Source organism: Cervus canadensis, chromosome 29 (genome assembly GCF_019320065.1).
Source record: "Cervus canadensis isolate Bull #8, Minnesota chromosome 29, ASM1932006v1, whole genome shotgun sequence".
Classification (NCBI taxonomy): domain Eukaryota; kingdom Metazoa; phylum Chordata; class Mammalia; order Artiodactyla; family Cervidae; genus Cervus; species Cervus canadensis.
Genome location: NC_057414.1, coordinates 18,369,983 through 18,388,967, shown reverse-complemented (window position 1 = coordinate 18,388,967; position 18,985 = coordinate 18,369,983). Strand labels below are relative to the sequence as shown.

General features: G+C 36.3%; 1 protein-coding gene across 3 annotated transcripts in view; it reads left to right on the top strand.

Moving 5' to 3' along the window:
• The window catches only part of LUZP2 (leucine zipper protein 2), a 476,467-nt gene extending 462,326 nt beyond the window's left edge, over window positions 1-14,141 (top strand). For all 3 annotated transcript variants that reach the window (XM_043452431.1, XM_043452430.1, XM_043452432.1), the window contains 2 exons: window positions 9,966-10,052; window positions 10,988-14,141. In XM_043452431.1, coding sequence (XP_043308366.1) covers window positions 9,966-10,052; window positions 10,988-11,092 — 192 coding nt within the window. In that variant the 3' untranslated portion in view covers window positions 11,093-14,141. The remainder of the gene's footprint in view (window positions 1-9,965; window positions 10,053-10,987) is intronic.
• The last annotated feature ends 4,844 nt before the right edge of the window (window positions 14,142-18,985 follow it).

Sequence of the window (18,985 nt, the reverse complement as noted above, 5' to 3'; positions counted from 1 at the left end):
TTCTTTTGACTAATAATAGCATTACTTTAAATATATCCTGCCACTCCCTTCTGGCCTGCAGAGTTTCTGGTGAAAATTCAGCTGATAAACTTATGAGAATTCCCGTATATGTTATTTGTTGATTTTCCCTTCTTGATTTTAATATTTTTTGTATTTCAGTGTTTATCCATGTTGTCACAAATGGCAGAATTCCCATTTTATGTCTGAATAATATTCATATACATATATGTTCCTCTCTATGTAACACTTTCTTTATTCATCTAGAAACTTAGATTGTCTTCATGTCTTGGATATTATAAAAATGCTGCATAACCCTCCCAGATTTCAGACGGTGCTACAAAGGTTGTTGTTGTTTCATCACTAAGCTGTGTCTTTTTGACCCCATGGACTATAGCCCACCTATCTCTCTACCTGCATCTCTTCACCACATTCTTTACCACTGAGCCACCAGGGAAGCCCACCACAAAGGGACAGTAATCAAAACATCAAGGTATTGACATAAAATTTGGATCAACAGAACAGAATACAGAACCCAAAAGTGTCTGACTCTTTTCCAACCTCATGAACGTGGCCCTCCAGGCTCCTCTGTCCATGGGATTTCCCAGGCAAGAATACTGGAGTGGGTTGCCATTTCCTTCTCTAGAGGAACTTCCTGACCCAGAGATTGAACTCACATCTCCTGCATTACAGGCAGATTCTTTACCACTGAGCCACTTGGGAAGCCATCTATAGTCAATCAATCTTCTACAAAGAACACAAGAAAATACAATGGAGTAAGACAGTCTCTTCAGCAAGTGGTATTGATAAAGCTGGACAGCCAAATGTAAATCAATGAAGTCAGAACACATCCTCACACCATGCACTAAAATAAACACAGAATGGCTCATAGACTTAATTATAAGACATGACACCATACAACTCTTAGGAAAGAACATAGGCAAAACATTCTGACATAAATTGTACCAGTGTTTCCTAAGATCCATCTCCCAAGGCAATAGAAATAAAAGCAAAAATTAACAAACAGGACCTAATCAAACTTGCAAACTTTTGTGCAAGAAAGGAAATCATAAACAAGTACAACCTACTGACCAGGAGAGATTACTTGCAAATAATGCCACCAACCAGGCTTAGTTTCCCAAATGTATGAAAAGTTCATATAATGCAATAACCTAAAAAAAAAAAAAAAGCCTAATTGAAAAATGGGCATAAGACCTAAATAGACATTTCTCCAAAGAAGATATACAGATGGCCAATAGGCACATGAAAAGATACTCAGCATCACTAATTATTACAGATAATGAAAAGAAAAATCACAATGAATTATCACCTTACATCAGTCAGAACAGCCATCATTAAAAAACCTAGTCTGATTGACTCTTAGGGCAGATCCAGATGCAACTGATGGAAACAGCTATAAAAAGGTGAATATTTCAGTCAGATATTAAAGTGAACTCAATGAAAATTTTCTGAAAATAGAATTAGCATAGAATAGAAGACATAGTATATTATATAACTAAATAATGAAAAACAACCATTCTGTGATGTAGTCAGGAAATGAAGCCTTAGAGTAGAGGAAAAGAGCTATCATGAGAGCATCTCTTTCTGTTCCAGGATTCTATGATGATCAGCAACCTCACTAGTGCTGATGGGAGCACATGCAATTTCTTAGTCAATAAATAGCAAAGGTGATTCATTTTGATTTCTGTTGGTCATACCCAAGATGAAATAACATACTAGAAAGAACCTGGAAATTACCACTGTGCTGTTTTCCTAACACATCACTTATTGGCAAATGATTTTGTTAGTCACATCCCTTTTCTATAAAATTCAGATCAACTATTTTCAAATCAAACTGCTTGTGGTAAGGCTCCACTCCCACAGATTATTAATCAGTAGATCTAGGGCATAGACCAGGAATGTGTGTTGTTTGAATAAACCATCCTAGATTTTTTTCTATCAATATTTCCTCTTAAACATTCTTGAGAATCTTTAATGTTTATTTCTTATAGGTTTATCATGATGATTGTAGTCACAGAGATTAAATATACAGTGTTTGGTTTTATTATGGATGTCCTTATTAGTTCAGGCTGAATTTACTCTACAGTTTTCATATTCATGGTCTTAATATCTTGTATGGACAAGGTCCTAATCTTGGAATTAGGGCCCATGCATATTCTTAGATATGTTCTACTTCCTGCCCTATCCAACCAGGCAGGGTCACCTAGGACAATGGTTTCTGGATTTGTTGGCCCCTTTGTTAGTGGATGTAGAAAACTTGAAATGGATCCACAAAAGCTTAACAACATATTGGACTACAAGTTTTGGGGAATGTTTAAGTTCCCTTGAAAGTAGTTTTGCTCAAATGATAATTTTGTAGTCACAGGGAGAAAGCAAAGGATGTACCTGCTTTATCCCATTTTCCTGCAGTTTGCAAATGTGCCTCATATTGTTTAATTGCATATCAAGAATTAAAGACACTGAGCAGTTTATGTTAATTTTCACAAAAGGAATAAGACTTACTACTCAGTGTAAATGTGTTTTATAACGTTTCTGACTCCTCTAGATAGCACACACTTAACTTTTCTTAATGTGCTGAGGAAATGAAAGGCAACAATGGCTTATATTTAGTATTGTAAGTACTCCTTGCTCAGAATCTTGCCGTTGCACCTGCCTGCAAGTCCCTGACCAAAGGGAGTTTATTCAACAGCAAAGCATTGTCTAGGAAAATGAGAGCATAAAATGTGCAGGAAATAAATCTAGAGCTGCTTGTAGAAACTTATGCCAGCATTTTCATACTAAAACAATTTTGGCAGAGATTTTAAAAGTTCTAGTTTACAATTATATCCAATATTCATTGTGTGACATTTGATGCCCTGATGAATTGTTGGCAGACACTGCATTAACAAAAATTTTCTAGGAGAGTCAAGCCCTGCTGTAATTGGACTGAGCGACCATATGGCATTGGCATTCTGGGCTACGCTCCATCAGACCATCTGAAGAGGTTGGCTTCATAATAGGCATTCATTGTACTCCTGTGGTTTTTTTTAAGAAGGAATAGGCATGCATCAAGATTATATGGGAAGGACAGATAGTTACCTAAGGTCTTTAGAATAAATTTCTGCTTTTTACATTAGATAATAGATTTCCATGTTTACCCTCCTATAACATCTTAATTTAAAGCATGCACAATGTAAACTTAATTATGATTTCTTACCAGATGTCATATAGAAACCATAATAATAATGGGTAACTTATAATTTGGTAAATATAAATAGCCTAATAAGCATGTTAATAATTATTATAAGGAAATTGGTCAAACAGTGATGTGTAAATACAAGGCTTAATCTTGTTGATAACTCTCTGACCCCTCTTAACTTCCCTGAGGCAAAATGGTTTTCTCCTCTGGGTCTCCACAGTGCTTGGTTCATACACGTGTTTTATCCTGTATCACAATCCCTCTTGCATATTGATTATATGTATAAGGTTCTCATTTAGCATTAGATAATAGGCAATTTGAGGACAGACATAAAAGTATTGATATTTCCTTCAGAACCAAACAAAATGTAAATCATAACAGACGCTTTTAACTAGTTTTCCAAAATATCTAAAATGATGAAGTTAGGGCTTCCTGTTTCCAAATTTTAACTATTTCATGTAATGAATGAATTACGGTTCAGAGAGGGAATGCAACTTGCCTGGGGGGGCCTGGTAACAGAGGACATCAGTGTCGGACCCTGCCTCCCTCCCAGGCCACTGTTCCTCCAGTAACTACCATCATCTTGATTCAGCATTCCATTTTTAATCTTTGAACTTCTTCCAGTTTCTGCCTTTTTATATATTAAAACAGTACCAAAGTATCATTCTATAATAAATTTAAATAAATTTCATATTCAAAAGTCACATGAGAGAAAAATTTAGCCAATGTTTCTTAAAAACTTGATAACCTAATTCCATTTTTTTATATATTCTGAAAATCATGCTTGTTTTTAGCCTCCAGCTTGTCCCAGATATTAATTAAATATGAAGAATGAATTGGACCTTTTAACTGTCAGATGTATTTTTTCTAGGTAGAATTTCATGTTGCCCAGTTATGCATTTGTATTAAGTATTTTGACTTCTTTTAATGTATACAGAAAAGTCATCAGAGAAAAAACTAATCCCTCTTGTGAAGTAGAACCAAGTGCTCAATACCATTAACAAAGTTACTGTAATCAACAGAATCAGAGATTAAAACCCAGAGAAGACTTTAAATGAATCTCTGATAAACCATCTCATCTGCTTTAATTCTTAAAGTATTACTGTTTATTTCAGAGGGAGAATGGAGTGTAATTTAAAATAAACAAAATGCAAAAGAGGCTTTTCCAGTAATTTTTTTACTCTATCATAGTGCCTGTTTTGGTTTTTGTTAACATTTAAGTAAAGCCCTAGGTATCAGACGGTGCCCCAAGGTTTGAGAAAGACCTCAAGCTCAGGGAAACTGAAATACAGAGGTTTGCTAATCACAGGTCCTGGAAGAACACAAGGCATTCCTCCTTGAGCTACATGGGAGTGTCAAGGCCAAAAGGAAGCAGCAGAACCTGGGGCATATGCCTTTGGTAGGGTTGGTGTAGAGGGCTTGAGGTTCCAGGGTAGGCCAGATCCGTCAATTCAAGCTGAAAGGAGCAGCAGCAGAGTTTCGGTAAGCTTCACAGGGTTCTTACCTAAGGGTCTCATAAGGGGAAGTTGCTGAGAAACAAGAGGAACTGCATTACCAGCAGCACTGGAGAAGTTCCGTTAGGGCCTTACACTTCCTTGTGTCTCTGCTGGCTGTTATCTAGGGAACGCACTGGAGGATGGCGCTGGGGGCTAGTGTCAGCTTCAGGCCCTTGAAGGCCGCTTAACAACACAAAATGGATGTCGATGCAACAGTATTATGGAGTAATTTTACTCATGGTGCCCTTTAAAAAAGGTCATTCTAAATATACAGTTTTATTTCCATATTTTCTAAATGGGATATTTGCACTGAAGCCAAAGGTATGAACGTTCCTTAATGAAAACCTTCTGAAGCACCTGAATCCTTAAGTTGGCTAGATTGATCTGCTGATTCTGCCTTGAGGAAGAAAACAAATGAAAATTCAGGAAGGATAAAGGCATTCTCCAAGGTTAAGATTTCTCAAGGAAGACAGGTAGATGGTTAATCTGACATTTTTCCTGCCCTGTTAAATCATGAACGGGAAAGGATCAAGGACAGCCACGCATTCTTTAGCAATGTCAAGATCATCCAATGACCAGGGTCATTTATGTTGACACCACGACTGAAAATTAAAATGACTGAAGAGCTGTGTTTCTATTCTGATACAAATATTTGTCAACAAAATGGAGAAATTTTGACAGAAGGAAAAAACCTTAGAAAGGGAAAGAAATGGTAGGAACTAAGCCTAACTGATCATCTAATACATGCAAAATACTCCTTTAGAAACCATTGTATACATTTTATTTCATCAAAACGCCTGTAAAGTAAGGATCATTTTGCCTACCCTACAGATAAGGATTCAGAACCTCCTTAAGATAAAGTAACTTTCCCAAGTATACACACCAAATAAGAGCTAAAGGAATTCTAACCCCGATGGACTCTTTACTCCATTCACCTAGCTGAGTTACTTTCATTAAATCATTTCACTTGATGTCAGAAATTTTGAATGTATGCATCATTATCCCCATTTCACAAATGAAGGAAAAGTGAAGTCAAATTGGTATTTCCCATCCATCATTTCACTAACAAGTACTGGCCTGTCATGAAGTTTTCAACAGTATAGGAATATAGAAAACTGACATTTAATATCAAATAACAGAATATTAGTGGATTTTCTATGAACCAGTCTCTCTCTCTTTCTGATTCTCAAAAATAATTTTTTTCAATATTTGATCCTTTATATATATTAGTATTAAAATGTTATTCCTTCTCGGAAATATTGCTGAAACTAGCAGTGGATTTTGCTTGTTGGTTTATTTGTTCTGATGTCAAAATTTGCTATTGATGTTTAATCTTATTTTTCTGTAAAATATCAAAGAAATCTCAAAATATCAGAAACCGTAAAGCTCATTATCAAAGATACTGGAATATTACTCAGCCTTTGAAAATAATGAAGTAATGCCATTTGCAGCAACATGGATGGGCCTAGAGATTGTCATACTGAGTGAAGTAAGTCAGGGAAGGAGAAAGCTCATATGACATCCCTTATACGTGGAATCTAAAAAGAAATGATACAAAGAACTTAGTTATAAAACAGACTCACAGACTTAGAGAATGAACCTATGGTTGCAGGGGTGAGGATGAGGGAATGTTGGGGGAAAGGAATAGTTAGGGAGTTTAGAATAGACTTGTACACACTGCCATATTTAAAATGGATAACCAACAAAGAACTACTGTATAGCTCAGGGAACTCTGCTCAATGTTATGTGACAGGCTGGATAGAAGGAGAGTTTGGGGGAGAATGGATCCAGGTATAAGTATGGCTGAGATTATAACACTGTTAATTGGCTATACCCCAATACAAAATAAAAAGTTTTTTTTTTTTCTCTTATAAAGATAGTAGGAGATGGAGTTGGGACTCAAATTTGTTTATGCATAACTTCCAGCCATTAAAATGAGAATCCTGACCATTGTTAAGGATACTCCAGTATTAGAGGCTGCACCAACATGGTAGGATTATGTATTTTTTCCACACAGAGATAAATAATTAAAGGGGCTTGTCTCAACTAAATTTGTTATTACTTTGCCTACTTTTGTGGCCATAATATAACATTTTGTCAGATAGTAATCTGTGCCCAAAGCACAGAAACAAACTGGTGATTCTGGAGGTGTTGGTGAAGATGCGTATGTGAGAAAGAGTGTGTAATTACTTTAATAAAGATATGTTCATGGCTCATCCCATTTCATAATTTACAGACCCAGCTAGGTCGCCTGTTTAATTAATAGTTGAGCTGCACATTGAAGTAGGTGAATCTGTGCAGACTTTCCTGATCAATCTCCATATTTTATTACTTGAGTTTCTAGAAATATGTACAATATTAATCAGGTTGAATTTTATCTAATTGAGAGTAGTTTGAAGGTTTGTGCCTTCAGAAGTGCTTAAATCTGTTGCCTTTCTGAATAACACTAGGGATTTTATGAATCCCATCTCACGAAGTTTCCACAATGCCTGTGAGGCACACACAAAAAAATAAACTTAAAGGTTGTGTTCATTGTAAGATCAAAGTATCAAAAAGGTTAGAATTGTCTTCCAGCCACAAAATATTTTCTTTAATGTTGAAATTTAATAAGTTTTCATTGTTCAGATGATCAAAGGCTTGTCTCAAATAGTCAGCTGTGCTTACCATACTCCACCATAAATCCTATGGTATCTTTCTCAAGACAATGACCTCAAGTAATACCTCACACACAAAAAAATGCTTTTGAGGTCAGATGTATTTAGGAAATGGTTATATCATATCTCCTAAGAGATTTATAGTGCATTTATACATTACAAAGAAGTGGATTTCAAATTTCACTGTTCATTTGAATTGCTGGATTGCTGATTAAAAATGCAAGCCCTATATTCATAAGACTGAATTATCACCCAGGAGTATTATATTTAACAAGCACCCTATATGATTATGCGAGAAGATCATTCAAGACCAAAGATTTAAGAAATTTTGTGTTAAAGACTCTGAGAAGAACTACCTTAAATACCATTGTTTAATGTTCAAGTAAAGTTTTCCTCAAACTTATGTAACTTATATACTCCACTATTCAAAAAGATATTTTGGGAAGCCTTACACTCTGCATTTACTTTCTGCATTTTGAGCTTGATTTTGTACATTTTAGTTTTTTCCCCCTCCAAGGCCAAAGGCAAGTATAATAAAAACAAAGGTCAGTTGTATTATTACAATAAAAACAAAATACTTGTAATATTCCAGGGAAATTTTAGTTTCTGGGTGTAACTCAAACCCATACAACATAAAAAGAAAAAAAAAATTAGTACAGAAGATTCCTCATGTAGCTGCCTAAAATTCTTTGGACTAAGGCAGTCAAAGTTTCAACTACTCTTCTATATACTGTAGACTTATTTTGAAGACGAGGCTATTGTACAACCCGTTTGGAGCTGTTATCAAATATAACTAAATCTTATCATTTGACAAACTCAGACACTTATGAAAATTCAAAAGGACTAAAATATTTTCATAGCCAATGTTCCTTTAATTCATTTATTTACTCAGTGACTACATATGACCATTTGCTATCTAATAGGCATCTAGCTGGGATCTAGGGCTGAAAAATGTAGGCTGTATCTTCAAGGAACTTACAATATATTGAGGAATGAGAAATACACATACATATAAAATCATTTGGTGTCAATGTATCTAATGCACTGTACCTTTAGTGAAAGTGTGATGAGCCTGTCTAGTGGTGAAAATAATGTGCTAGGAAGGGAGAAACTAGCTGGTCTTGAGGATCTCACAGTGAAGAGGGACTGTCATGAAGGTGTAGAGGGGAGTGCATACTACACAGCCACAGAAGGGTGAAGTACCATGCTGAACGTTCAGTTAGGACCCATGTAGAGTAATAATAGGGAGCAGGTAAGAATAACTTTGCTTTCAAATCTGAATTGGAGTAGGTTAAATATCCTATACAATTTCTTTAGTTATCATCCACTCCTAGAAAGTTAGATTTCAAAGCCAACTTAGGTATCCTCTTTGTTTGACTTCAAAGAAACTAACTTGTTCAAGGTTAGAGTTACACAGTGGCCATGAACTATTAGACTCCCAGTCTCTGTTTTATACATTTTCTACAGGGAAAGGATTATAGAAATATCACTATAAAGTACATATTCTTACATTAAACAGTTTCGACATTTACTTTAAAAATGTGTTTAAGTTAAAAAAAATGATGAGAAGGAAAGGAAGAGATGAAAGGAGAATTGAGAGGCAGTGAGGAAAAGAGGGAAAAGAGGCTGACTGAGGAAGAAGGAAGAAAGAGAGGGATAGAGGGAAGAGAAATTCAATATTTTAACCCTTGGTTAATATGAAAATGAAAGCCAGCTGGAATATGCTGCCAGTAAGTCATTTTCTTTAAGACTATGGAAGCTAGTAAGTAAGAAGGGATATCCTGGCTAGTGAAATATATGATCTTATTTGCAGAAATATAATCTTTTTTAAGGTGTTGAAGATTTTTTGCTAGACAGATTGATGTTGACCAAAACAGACAGACTGATAGACATGTCTTCAGCAATTATGTGTTTACTTGGAATCGGTAGAGAATTACAATTTGGGCATCTGCAATCATGGTGAGCAAGGTCCAAGTCCCCACAAAGCAAAGGAAAAAGGACTTTTTATGGAGGGGAAAAGAGGGTTGGAAGGGCTACAATAAACAGAGTTCTTGGCTTTTCATGGGCTGAATTGTTGCCAGGAAAGAAGAGGAGTCTGTCTTCATCTTGTTGGGCTCTACTATTGTTGTGGCATATGAGAGCTCCCCTTTTGGTCTCCTAATTCCATTTAATTGTGATTTCAGTTTTTTGTTTTCTTTTTTTAACAATGATCATAATGTTTACATTGTTTTCTGGCTTGCAATCTTGATGTTCCTGCAGACATATAGACCATGAACATATTTAAATCTTAGAGTCTAGATACATCAGGGATAATAGAATATAGTAGTTGTGCAACTCTTTATTTTTTAAAACTTTTTGCAAAGAAAGAATTTTTCATTGCAATTGAGCTTTTTTTTTTTTAGTAGCTGTCTGTCATAAGCATCACTGAGACCCTCAAATGGACTGTGAATAATTGCCTTCTCCCTGGGATCTCAGTAATGTTGTGATCATTTTGTCCCTCACTTGACCTTTCAACTTGTCTCAAAGTGAAGGAAATTTACCAATGGGAAGATTTCAAGCGAGATTTTCTGTTCCTTTCCTTCATTTAATTTAACTTCACTGACCTTCTTTCAATCGCAGCTTTTACAGGAGAGCACGGTCTGTTCTACGAAGCAGGATGAAAATCTTCCAAACAATGACACTGCAGAATCATCACCTGTCCCACAGGTATTTTGTTTGTTTGATTGTTGGATTTTCAGAAAACACTTTTTGAAGCTCATGGGTTCTATGATTTTCTCCCTTGCTCTAGCTGAAGCCAGGATGCTGTATTACCTAATACAAGATATATTTTTCACCTATTGATTCTGAACCTTTCCATGGCCACTGTGCCTGCCACTAAGCTTTGATTTGATTAGCTGAAGTCCTAGAAGAACAAGGGCAAGGGAGGTGTCTTACCCTTCCCCAGCAACCAAGGAACAAAACAAAAGTAAAGAGAAAACAAAAAGTACACTTACATTCCTTAGAGGACAAAGAAGATAAATGAAGACTTGAGAAACAGAAGGTAGAAAGACATACATATCCCCCACAAAACAAATAACAAACATAACTCAGGAGCTTAATACTGAACTTCTATCTAGAAGTTCTATATTTGACCAAATATATTGCATCATAGCAATTATTAAGTCATTTTACTTCAGTCGCTCAGTCGTGTCCGACTCTTTGCGACCCCATGAACCGCAGCACACCAGGCCTCCCTGTCCATCACCAACTCCCAGAGTTTACCCAAACTCATGTCCGTTGAGTCGGTGATGCCATCCAACCATCTCATCCTCTGTCGTCCCCTTCTCCTGCCCTCAATCTTTCCCAGCATCAGGGTCTTTTCAATTTACTTAACACAACATTTTTCAGTTTGGGGGTTAGATTAATCAAAGTTTGAATGGTTTGGCCAAAGTTTTCTTAAAAAAGTTTTTGAAATTTTTTCTATTTGTAAAACATTTTATGTACTTTCACAAAGTAACAGTGTTAACATAAATAAGTGTTAACACTTATTTTCTGCCTGGCATTGGTTTTCTGTAAGAAGTTTGTTGAGATACTTGAGTTATTGTTTAATTTTTACATTAAACATTTTTGAGTCTAATTATCTTTTCCATATTCTTTGACAGGATGAATCAGTGCCTCCTTGTACTGAATGTGATGAGGAAAAAAAACCAGAAAATCAAATGAATGACTCCGAAGGGACAGCAAATAGAGAAAAAAAATTACTGTAAATACCAAGAAACTGTGTTAAAAAACATCCATTTGCTATTGTATTCATACTCTTTTTAGACCACAAGCTTGATGGAAATACTAAATTTTTAAAGCATGCAACTTTTTCACAATTTTATGTAACTTTATAAAGTAGTCTACAAATTTTCCAAAAGATTCCAGGCCAATTATGATCCTTAAGCAATAACCTAATTAAAATGGATATCTGCAGTCCTAAGTCGTCATTGTCATTAGTAAGTTGCCCAATATAAATTGGTCTTTTTTATAACTCAAATGCAAAATAACATTTAATATTTCTGGTTAATTTGGGTAGCCAGTACTTCCCTGATCTAGTTGTTGTTATTTTTTTTAATCAATTGGAGAATAACTAAATGTTGCAGATCCTTAACATCCTTAGAATACAATTTGAAACCATATCATAAAGATTTTAGTCCATGCTGGTTAACTGGAATCACTTTCCTTAAGGTTCTAATCTGTGCTGACCCAAATGTATCATTTGTTTGATGACATTCATTGCTATTCTCATTATTATTTACAGCCATGTCTAATAATGTCAGGGGTTTAGTCAGTTAAGAAAGTTCATTAAATATGTTTAGTATGATGTAGACAAAATATCAAGAATGAATGTCTAAGTTACTGACACAATTGGTTAGATTTTTGGCATCCTATAGACACATCCTTATGGTTCTCTGCTGGAATTACTCCAAGTTACAAATCAAGCTCAGTGTGAATTTAGATATGAAATTGGGTAACAGAATGTGGGATGGGAAGAGGGGTCCGGGATACAAACATGCAAGCAGATAGTATACATCTTAAAATGGAGACTTGAAAGTAAACAGCCTTATAGAACTAATGAACCCCAATTTGTATATTTTGAAAAGAAAAATTATTATTAAATCAATGGCTGTGGGAATCTCTGACGTTGGGACTCTACACAGGAATTGTTGTTCAGTTGCTAAGTTGTGTTTGACCCTGCGCACCCACAGACTGCAGCACAGTAGGCTTCCCTGTCCTTCACTATCTCCCGGAATTTGTTCAAAATCATAGAGTACCACTGATCAAATAAATTCACTCTTGAACAGTCTGCTTCCTCTCAAGCAAGAGAAATTGATACTGATCAAACTTACAGACTAAAATTGATGGGTTAAATGATGTGGTTAGGTTGTCTGCACCAAATACATTAACTTCTGTTGGTTAGACTCATTCTGTAGAAAGCACGTAAAACCACTGTTTTTTTTAGAATAGATCTGCCAAGCCACAATTAATTTGGAGCACAATATGCTGGCAAGCTACATATATATATAATATGAAATCTGTAATCAACAGATGAACTTAAACTGTGGGATGTAATGGCCCAACTTTGATCACAATGACATATTCAAAGAAATGTAGTGATCTGGAGAAATGCTAAACTGTCATTAACAGTAAAAGTAATACTGTGGCATATTAAGATATGTCTAAGTAATACTGTGACATTAAGATATGTCTAAGGTACCTAGTTTTATAGATGATTTGTAGAGTCTTGGGGTGAAATGATCAGGACAGAAGAAGTGATCAAGCCTGAAGTTCTTGCCGACTCCTTAGCTCTAAAAATCATTTGATTCGATGAGATGGAATATTGCTAGTTTCCCAAGTCTTATTTCTTGTAATTTTCATACTGTACCAAGAAACTCTTGACCATCTCTAAAGGTTTATGAAAGGGAAGCAGATAGTTTAGTTTAATTTAGGTGTACTTTTCTACTCCGCCCACCACCGCCCCCCCGCCCCCGCCCTGCCCCATGGCTCCAAACTCAATCCTAGTTCATATAGATCCTATGGAAAGTTAATCACCATTTCACTGTGTATGTCTTGAGGAATCTTTGAGATAATAAAAAGAGAGTCACTCTGATATTTTTCTGAAAATTTTAGAGGGTAACATAATGAAAGAGAATCTGGCTTAATATTAATCAACAGCTTCATCTGTAAATTATTTTTTCTATACTCTGAATTCCTATTCTAGTCCATAATAATATCAGTTTGTTTCTCTCTATTACTGACATGATCAAGTGGGCTTTGACTGATTATAATGTACACAATCTTCTTTAACAAGAGGCAGCATTATTCATCCTAGAGTTTACTGTGGTATATTCACTGCATTATTTGTTAAAAAAACAAAAATTTTGTGATAGAAGAATTTCATAAACATTTCTAAGAAATATTCTAGAAATTCCTTTTAACAGTTAATCACAGAATTCTTTTTAGTATGTACTATTACTTGACTTTAATGAATACATTTATATCAATCCATTAATTGGTTTAAAATAGTATCAGAAAGGTTTAAAATGTGTTACAAACGTGTGGCTTTTGTACATAAGAGAGGTACCATTTCTTATTTTTTAAAGTAACTTCTATATAAATAGATGTTATTTTTGAGGGGCTAACATTTGTAGCCTAGCTATCTGCATATGGAAAAAAAATTAACCGAATGTAGAATGTAGATAGTACAGTTCTACTATGTACTGTAATGGTAAGCAGTGAAAAATTACATATGCTTTGCAGAATGCAAATTGGTTCCTATTGAGAAACAAATACATTTTCCAATGGAATAACTTAATATAGGTACTACCACAACTAACTAACTATTTATCTCTAGTTATTTTGAAAAACTAAGCAATGCTATATACTCATTCTAAGTTGGAAATTGGTTTTGGATTTTGTGTTTCCTTTTATATGCATTAACTGTGTAAACTAGTGCCTAAAATGTATAAGACCTAAATGAAAGCTGACTATGTCTATCCCATGCCAACATTCTCAAGATGAAAAGTGAAAACTTAACTCACCTGGATGTGGTTTTCTGTGTGATCTCAAATCTTTGAATACTGAATGTCCATGACTAATTTTTTTCATTCTTTAATCCTATATTTAGCATTGAAGTGCTATTTGAGAAGCATTTGTTTCATAAAGTATACTGGTTTAAAAAGCTAAGACAGTTCCATGTAAATGAGACATGTACTGTTTTAGGTGGACAGTGTGGATAGCTGGATTAAAACAGTATTTGTGAACTTTGCTAAAATGGAATCTTTTATTTTTGTAGCTCAGGTACTAAAATCAGCACTAGAAGTAGAGGTTGAACCTACTAGTGACAGTGAGTAAGGTAAACTGGTCAAGACTGCGAGACTAATGAACACGTCTACTTAGGGGACATTTTCTTAGTCATGTATACATTCTTAAATTTCCCCACACTATCTGTTCATCTGGGTTACATTACATAATATTGATGGTCAAGTGGTGAAGAAGAAAAGGTACCGAAAAATGGCCTATTTTTGCTCAATAAACGTTTGTTTCCAAGACCATTATGTATATATCTGCATAAACTAATTGAAAAACACATATTCACTTTTAGGCATGTAATCTGTGGGTTTTATTTATTTTTCCTCCCAATTAGGTTGCCCTCCGAGATTCGAAAACTTCCCCCAAACCCGCCAGTGTGAGGGTTTCCTGGTGTTTGGAAACGTCCTCTATTATGACTCCCTTCCTGGGACGGGTCTCCATCCCTACCTCTTTTGTCTCTCTTTTTATCTTTTATATTTTGTCCTACCTCCTTTCGAAGACAATGGGCTGCTTTTCTGGGTGTCTGATGTCCTCTGCTAGCGGTCAGAAGTTGTTTTGTGAAGTTTGCTCAGCATTCAAATGTTCTTTCAATGAATTTGTAGGGGAGAAAGTGGTCTCCCCGTCCTATTCCTCCACCATCTTAGCTCCTACACATATTCACTTTTAAAATAGTACTTGCTTCTGTGTTTCATGATCTAAGAACTTTTTTGAAATCTCATCCTAGAAATTTCTTCGATCTCTCTTTGCCTCTGTCTAAGAAAACCCTTATTTAGTGTTTTGTTTTGTTTTTTCCTTTTATATAACTGAGTTCCATATTGGCAGAGATTTTTGTCTATTTGTTTGCAAATGAGTCTCAAGTGCTTAGAACTATTTGCTCCATAAAAAGTGCTCAAATATCTGTTGAATGAATGAATTCAGAACCTAAAGCATCCAGGGAAGAAGGAAATAAGGTAGCATGCTCTAGTATGTAACAGGAAATCATGATACCATCTTTTAAGAAAAGACAATAAATATGTTCTTGTTTATTTTGATTTTGGGCTATTTTTCCTTTGCCTGTTTATCTGAAAGGTTTTTCTTTGGGCCTATAGATGTGACTTTAAGCAAAGTAGATAGGCACATGCTTCTGTGCTCAGTCACATCCAACTCTTTGTGACCCTGTGGGCTGTAGCCCACCAGGCTCCTCTGTACATGGGATTCTCCCAGCAAGAATACTGGGGCAGGTTGCCATTTCCTTCTCCAGGGGATCTTCCTGACACAGGGATCAAACCTGTCTCTCCTGTGTCTGCTGCATTGCAGGTAAATTCTTTACTGCTGAACCACATCTGTGAGAAAGCTTGTAGATATGGCACTCCTGGATGAATTTTGGAATACAGCTTATTATGTAATAGACATCACTCATATGCCATGTATGTTTCTTTAATTGGAACCCAGCTGGGACATTTACCTGAACTAGCACAAGTCACTTGATTTCTTTTAGTATAAGTTACTAAGTTCTTAGGCCTTAAGTAGTATTAAAGTAATAAAGAATGTTCAAACCACCAGACAGTTGCATTCATCTCCCATGCTAGTAAGGTTTTGGTCAAAATCCTCCACACTAGGCTTTAGCATTAGGTGAACTGAGAACTTCCAGATACTCAAACTGGGTTTAGAAAAGGCAGAGGAACCAGAGATCAAATTCCCAACATGTGCTGAATCATAGAGAAAGCAACGGAATTCCAGAAAAACATTTACCTCTGTTTCATTGACTACACTGAAGCCTTTCACTGTATAGATCGTAACAAACTGTGGAAAACACTTAAATAGATGGGAATACCAGACAATCTTACCTGTCTCTTAAGAAACCTGTATGCGGGTCAAAAAGCAACAATTAGAACCCTGTATACAACAACTGACTAGTTCAGGATTGAAAAAGAAGAATGAAAAGGCTGCTTATTGTCACCCTGTTTATTTAACTTATACACAGAGTACATCATACAAAATGCTGGGCTGGATGAGTTACAAGCTGGAATCAAGATTGCCGGGAAAAATATCAACAACCTCAGATAGGCAGATGATACCACTCTAATGGCAGAAAGCCAAGAGGAACTAAAGAGCCTCTTGATCAGGGTGAAGGAAGAGAGTGAAAATGTTGGCTTAAATATTAAAAAAAAATAAATAAATCCAGATATTGGCATTCAGTGCCATCACTTCATGGCAAATAGAAGGGGAAAGGGTAGGAGCCGTGACAGATTCCCTCTTCTTGGGCTCCAAAATCACTGTGGACTGTGACTGCAGAAATGAAACTAGAAATGATCGCTTCTTGGCAGGAAAGCTATGACAAAGCTAGACAGTGTGTTAAAAAGCAGACACCACTTTGCTGACAAAGGTTCATATACTCAAGGCTATGATCTTTCCAGTAGTGATGTATGGATGTGCGACCTGGACAATAAAGAAGGCAGAGCACCAAAGAATTGATGTTTTTGAACTGTAGTGCTGGAAAAGACACTTGAGAGTCCCTTGGAAAGCAAGAAGATCAAACCAGTCAATTTTAAAGAAATAAATCTTGCATACGCTTTGGAAGGTCTGATACTGAAGCTCCAATACTTTGGCCACATAATGCAAACAGCTGATACACTGGAAAAGACCCTGATGCTGGGAAAGAGTGAAGGCAGAAGGAGAAGAGGGCAACAGAGGATGAAATGGTCAGATGGCATTATCGATTCATTAGACATGAACTTGAGCAAACTCTGGAAGATGGTGAGGGACAGATAAACTAGGTATGCTATAGTCCATGGGGGTTCACAAATAGTTAGACATGACCTGGTGACTGAAGAAGGATAGATATTTTTTCATATAATTTATTTACTGGCTAACATTCTGCATATACTTTTCATGGAGAAAAGGAGTCAAAGTCTAAGGTATTGTGAAAATCACTGAATAACATGATCTCAATGATTCCCTCTCCATTCATTCAGTCAGTCAGTCATTCATTCACTACATATTATGTGAGATTCTAAAATGTGCCTACCATCCACTTATTTTGAGGGCCCAATAGTAAACAAAAGTAGAAATTATGAATATTAATATTGCACTTAATATATACAAGCCATGGTTTTCATTTTCTATCATTAGTATTCTCAGGATTCTGCACTCAATATGAGTGCAATTGCAAATTTCAAAGACTCAGCAGTGGCCACAGGACTGGAAAAGGTCAGTTTTCATTCCAATCCCAAAGCAAGGCAATGCCAATGATTGTTCAAACTACCACACAATTGCACTCATCTCACATGCTAGCAAAGTAATGCTCAAAATTCTCCAAGTGAGGATTCAACAGTAGGTGAACCAAGAACTTCCAGATATTCAAGCTGGATTTAGAAAAGGCAGAGGAACAAGAGAGCCAATTGCCAACATCAGCTGGATCATCGAAAAAGAAAGAGAATTTCAGAAAAACATCTACTTCATTGACTATGCTAAAGCCTTTGTATGGATCACAACAAACTGGAAAATTCTTCAAGAGATGGGAATACCAGACCACCTGACCTCCTCCTGAGAAATCTGTATGCAGGTCAGGAAGCAACAGTTAGAACTGGACATAGAACAACAGACTGGTTCCAAATCGGGAAGGGAGTATGTCAAGGCTGTATATTTTCACCCTGTTATGCAGAGTACATCATGGAGAATGCTGGGCTGGATGAAACACAAGCTGGAATCTGGGTTGCTGGGAGAAAATCAATAACATCAGATATGCAGATAACACAGCTTTCTTATGGCAGAAAGTGAAGAGGAACTGAAGAGCCTCTTGATGAAAGTGAAAAAGAAGAGTGAGAAAAAAAAAAAACTGGCTTGAAAGTCAACATTCAAAAAACTAAGTTCATGGCATCCAGTCCCATCACTTCATGACAAACAGATGGGGAAATAATGGAAACAGTGACAAACTTTATTTTCTTGGGCTCCAGAATCAGTGCAGATGGTGACTGCAGCCATGAAATTAAAAGACACTTGCTCCTTGGAAGAAAAGCTAACCTAGAAAGCATATTTAAAAGCAGAGACATTACTTTGCCAACAAAGGTCTGTCTGACTCAAAGCTATGGTTTTTCCTGTAGTCATGTATGGCTGTGAGATTTGGATCATAAAAGAAGCTGAGTGCTGAAGAACTGATGCTTTTGAACTGTGGTGTTGGAGAAGACTCTTGAGAGTCTCTTGGACTGCAAGGAGATCCAACCAGTCCGTCCTACAGGAAAGCAATCCTGAAAAGTCATTGGAAGGACTGATGCTGAAGCTGAAGCTGCAATACTCTGGTCACCTAATGAGAAGAACTGACTCATTGGAAAAGACCCTGATGATGGGAAATATTGAAGGTAGAAGAAGAAGGGGATGCCAAAGGATGAGACAGCTGGATGGCATCACCGACTTGTTGGACATGAGTTTGAGCAAGCTCGGGGAATTGGTGATGGACAGGGAAGCCTAGGGTACTACAGTCCATGGGGTTACAAAGAGTCGGACATGACTGAGTGACTAAACTGATTCTCAGGATTATGTAGAACAGATATTACAGTTATCATTATTTCACAGATGAGGAAACTGATATAGAAAAATGTTAACTGAATTGCCCAAGACTACACAGCTAGTAAGAGGTAGGAGGTGGCTGTGGATCTGACAGTGAGTTTCTGGAATCCATGTGCTTAACTATCTCACTACACTGCCTCTCTTGCAAATGCTTTCATGGAGCTTACACTTTAGAGAAAGAGACAATGTTAATGAAGGAAGGACAGAGAAAACTGTATGACTGCTACACAAGGTTCTCTTTACAGCACAGCATGGGGTGG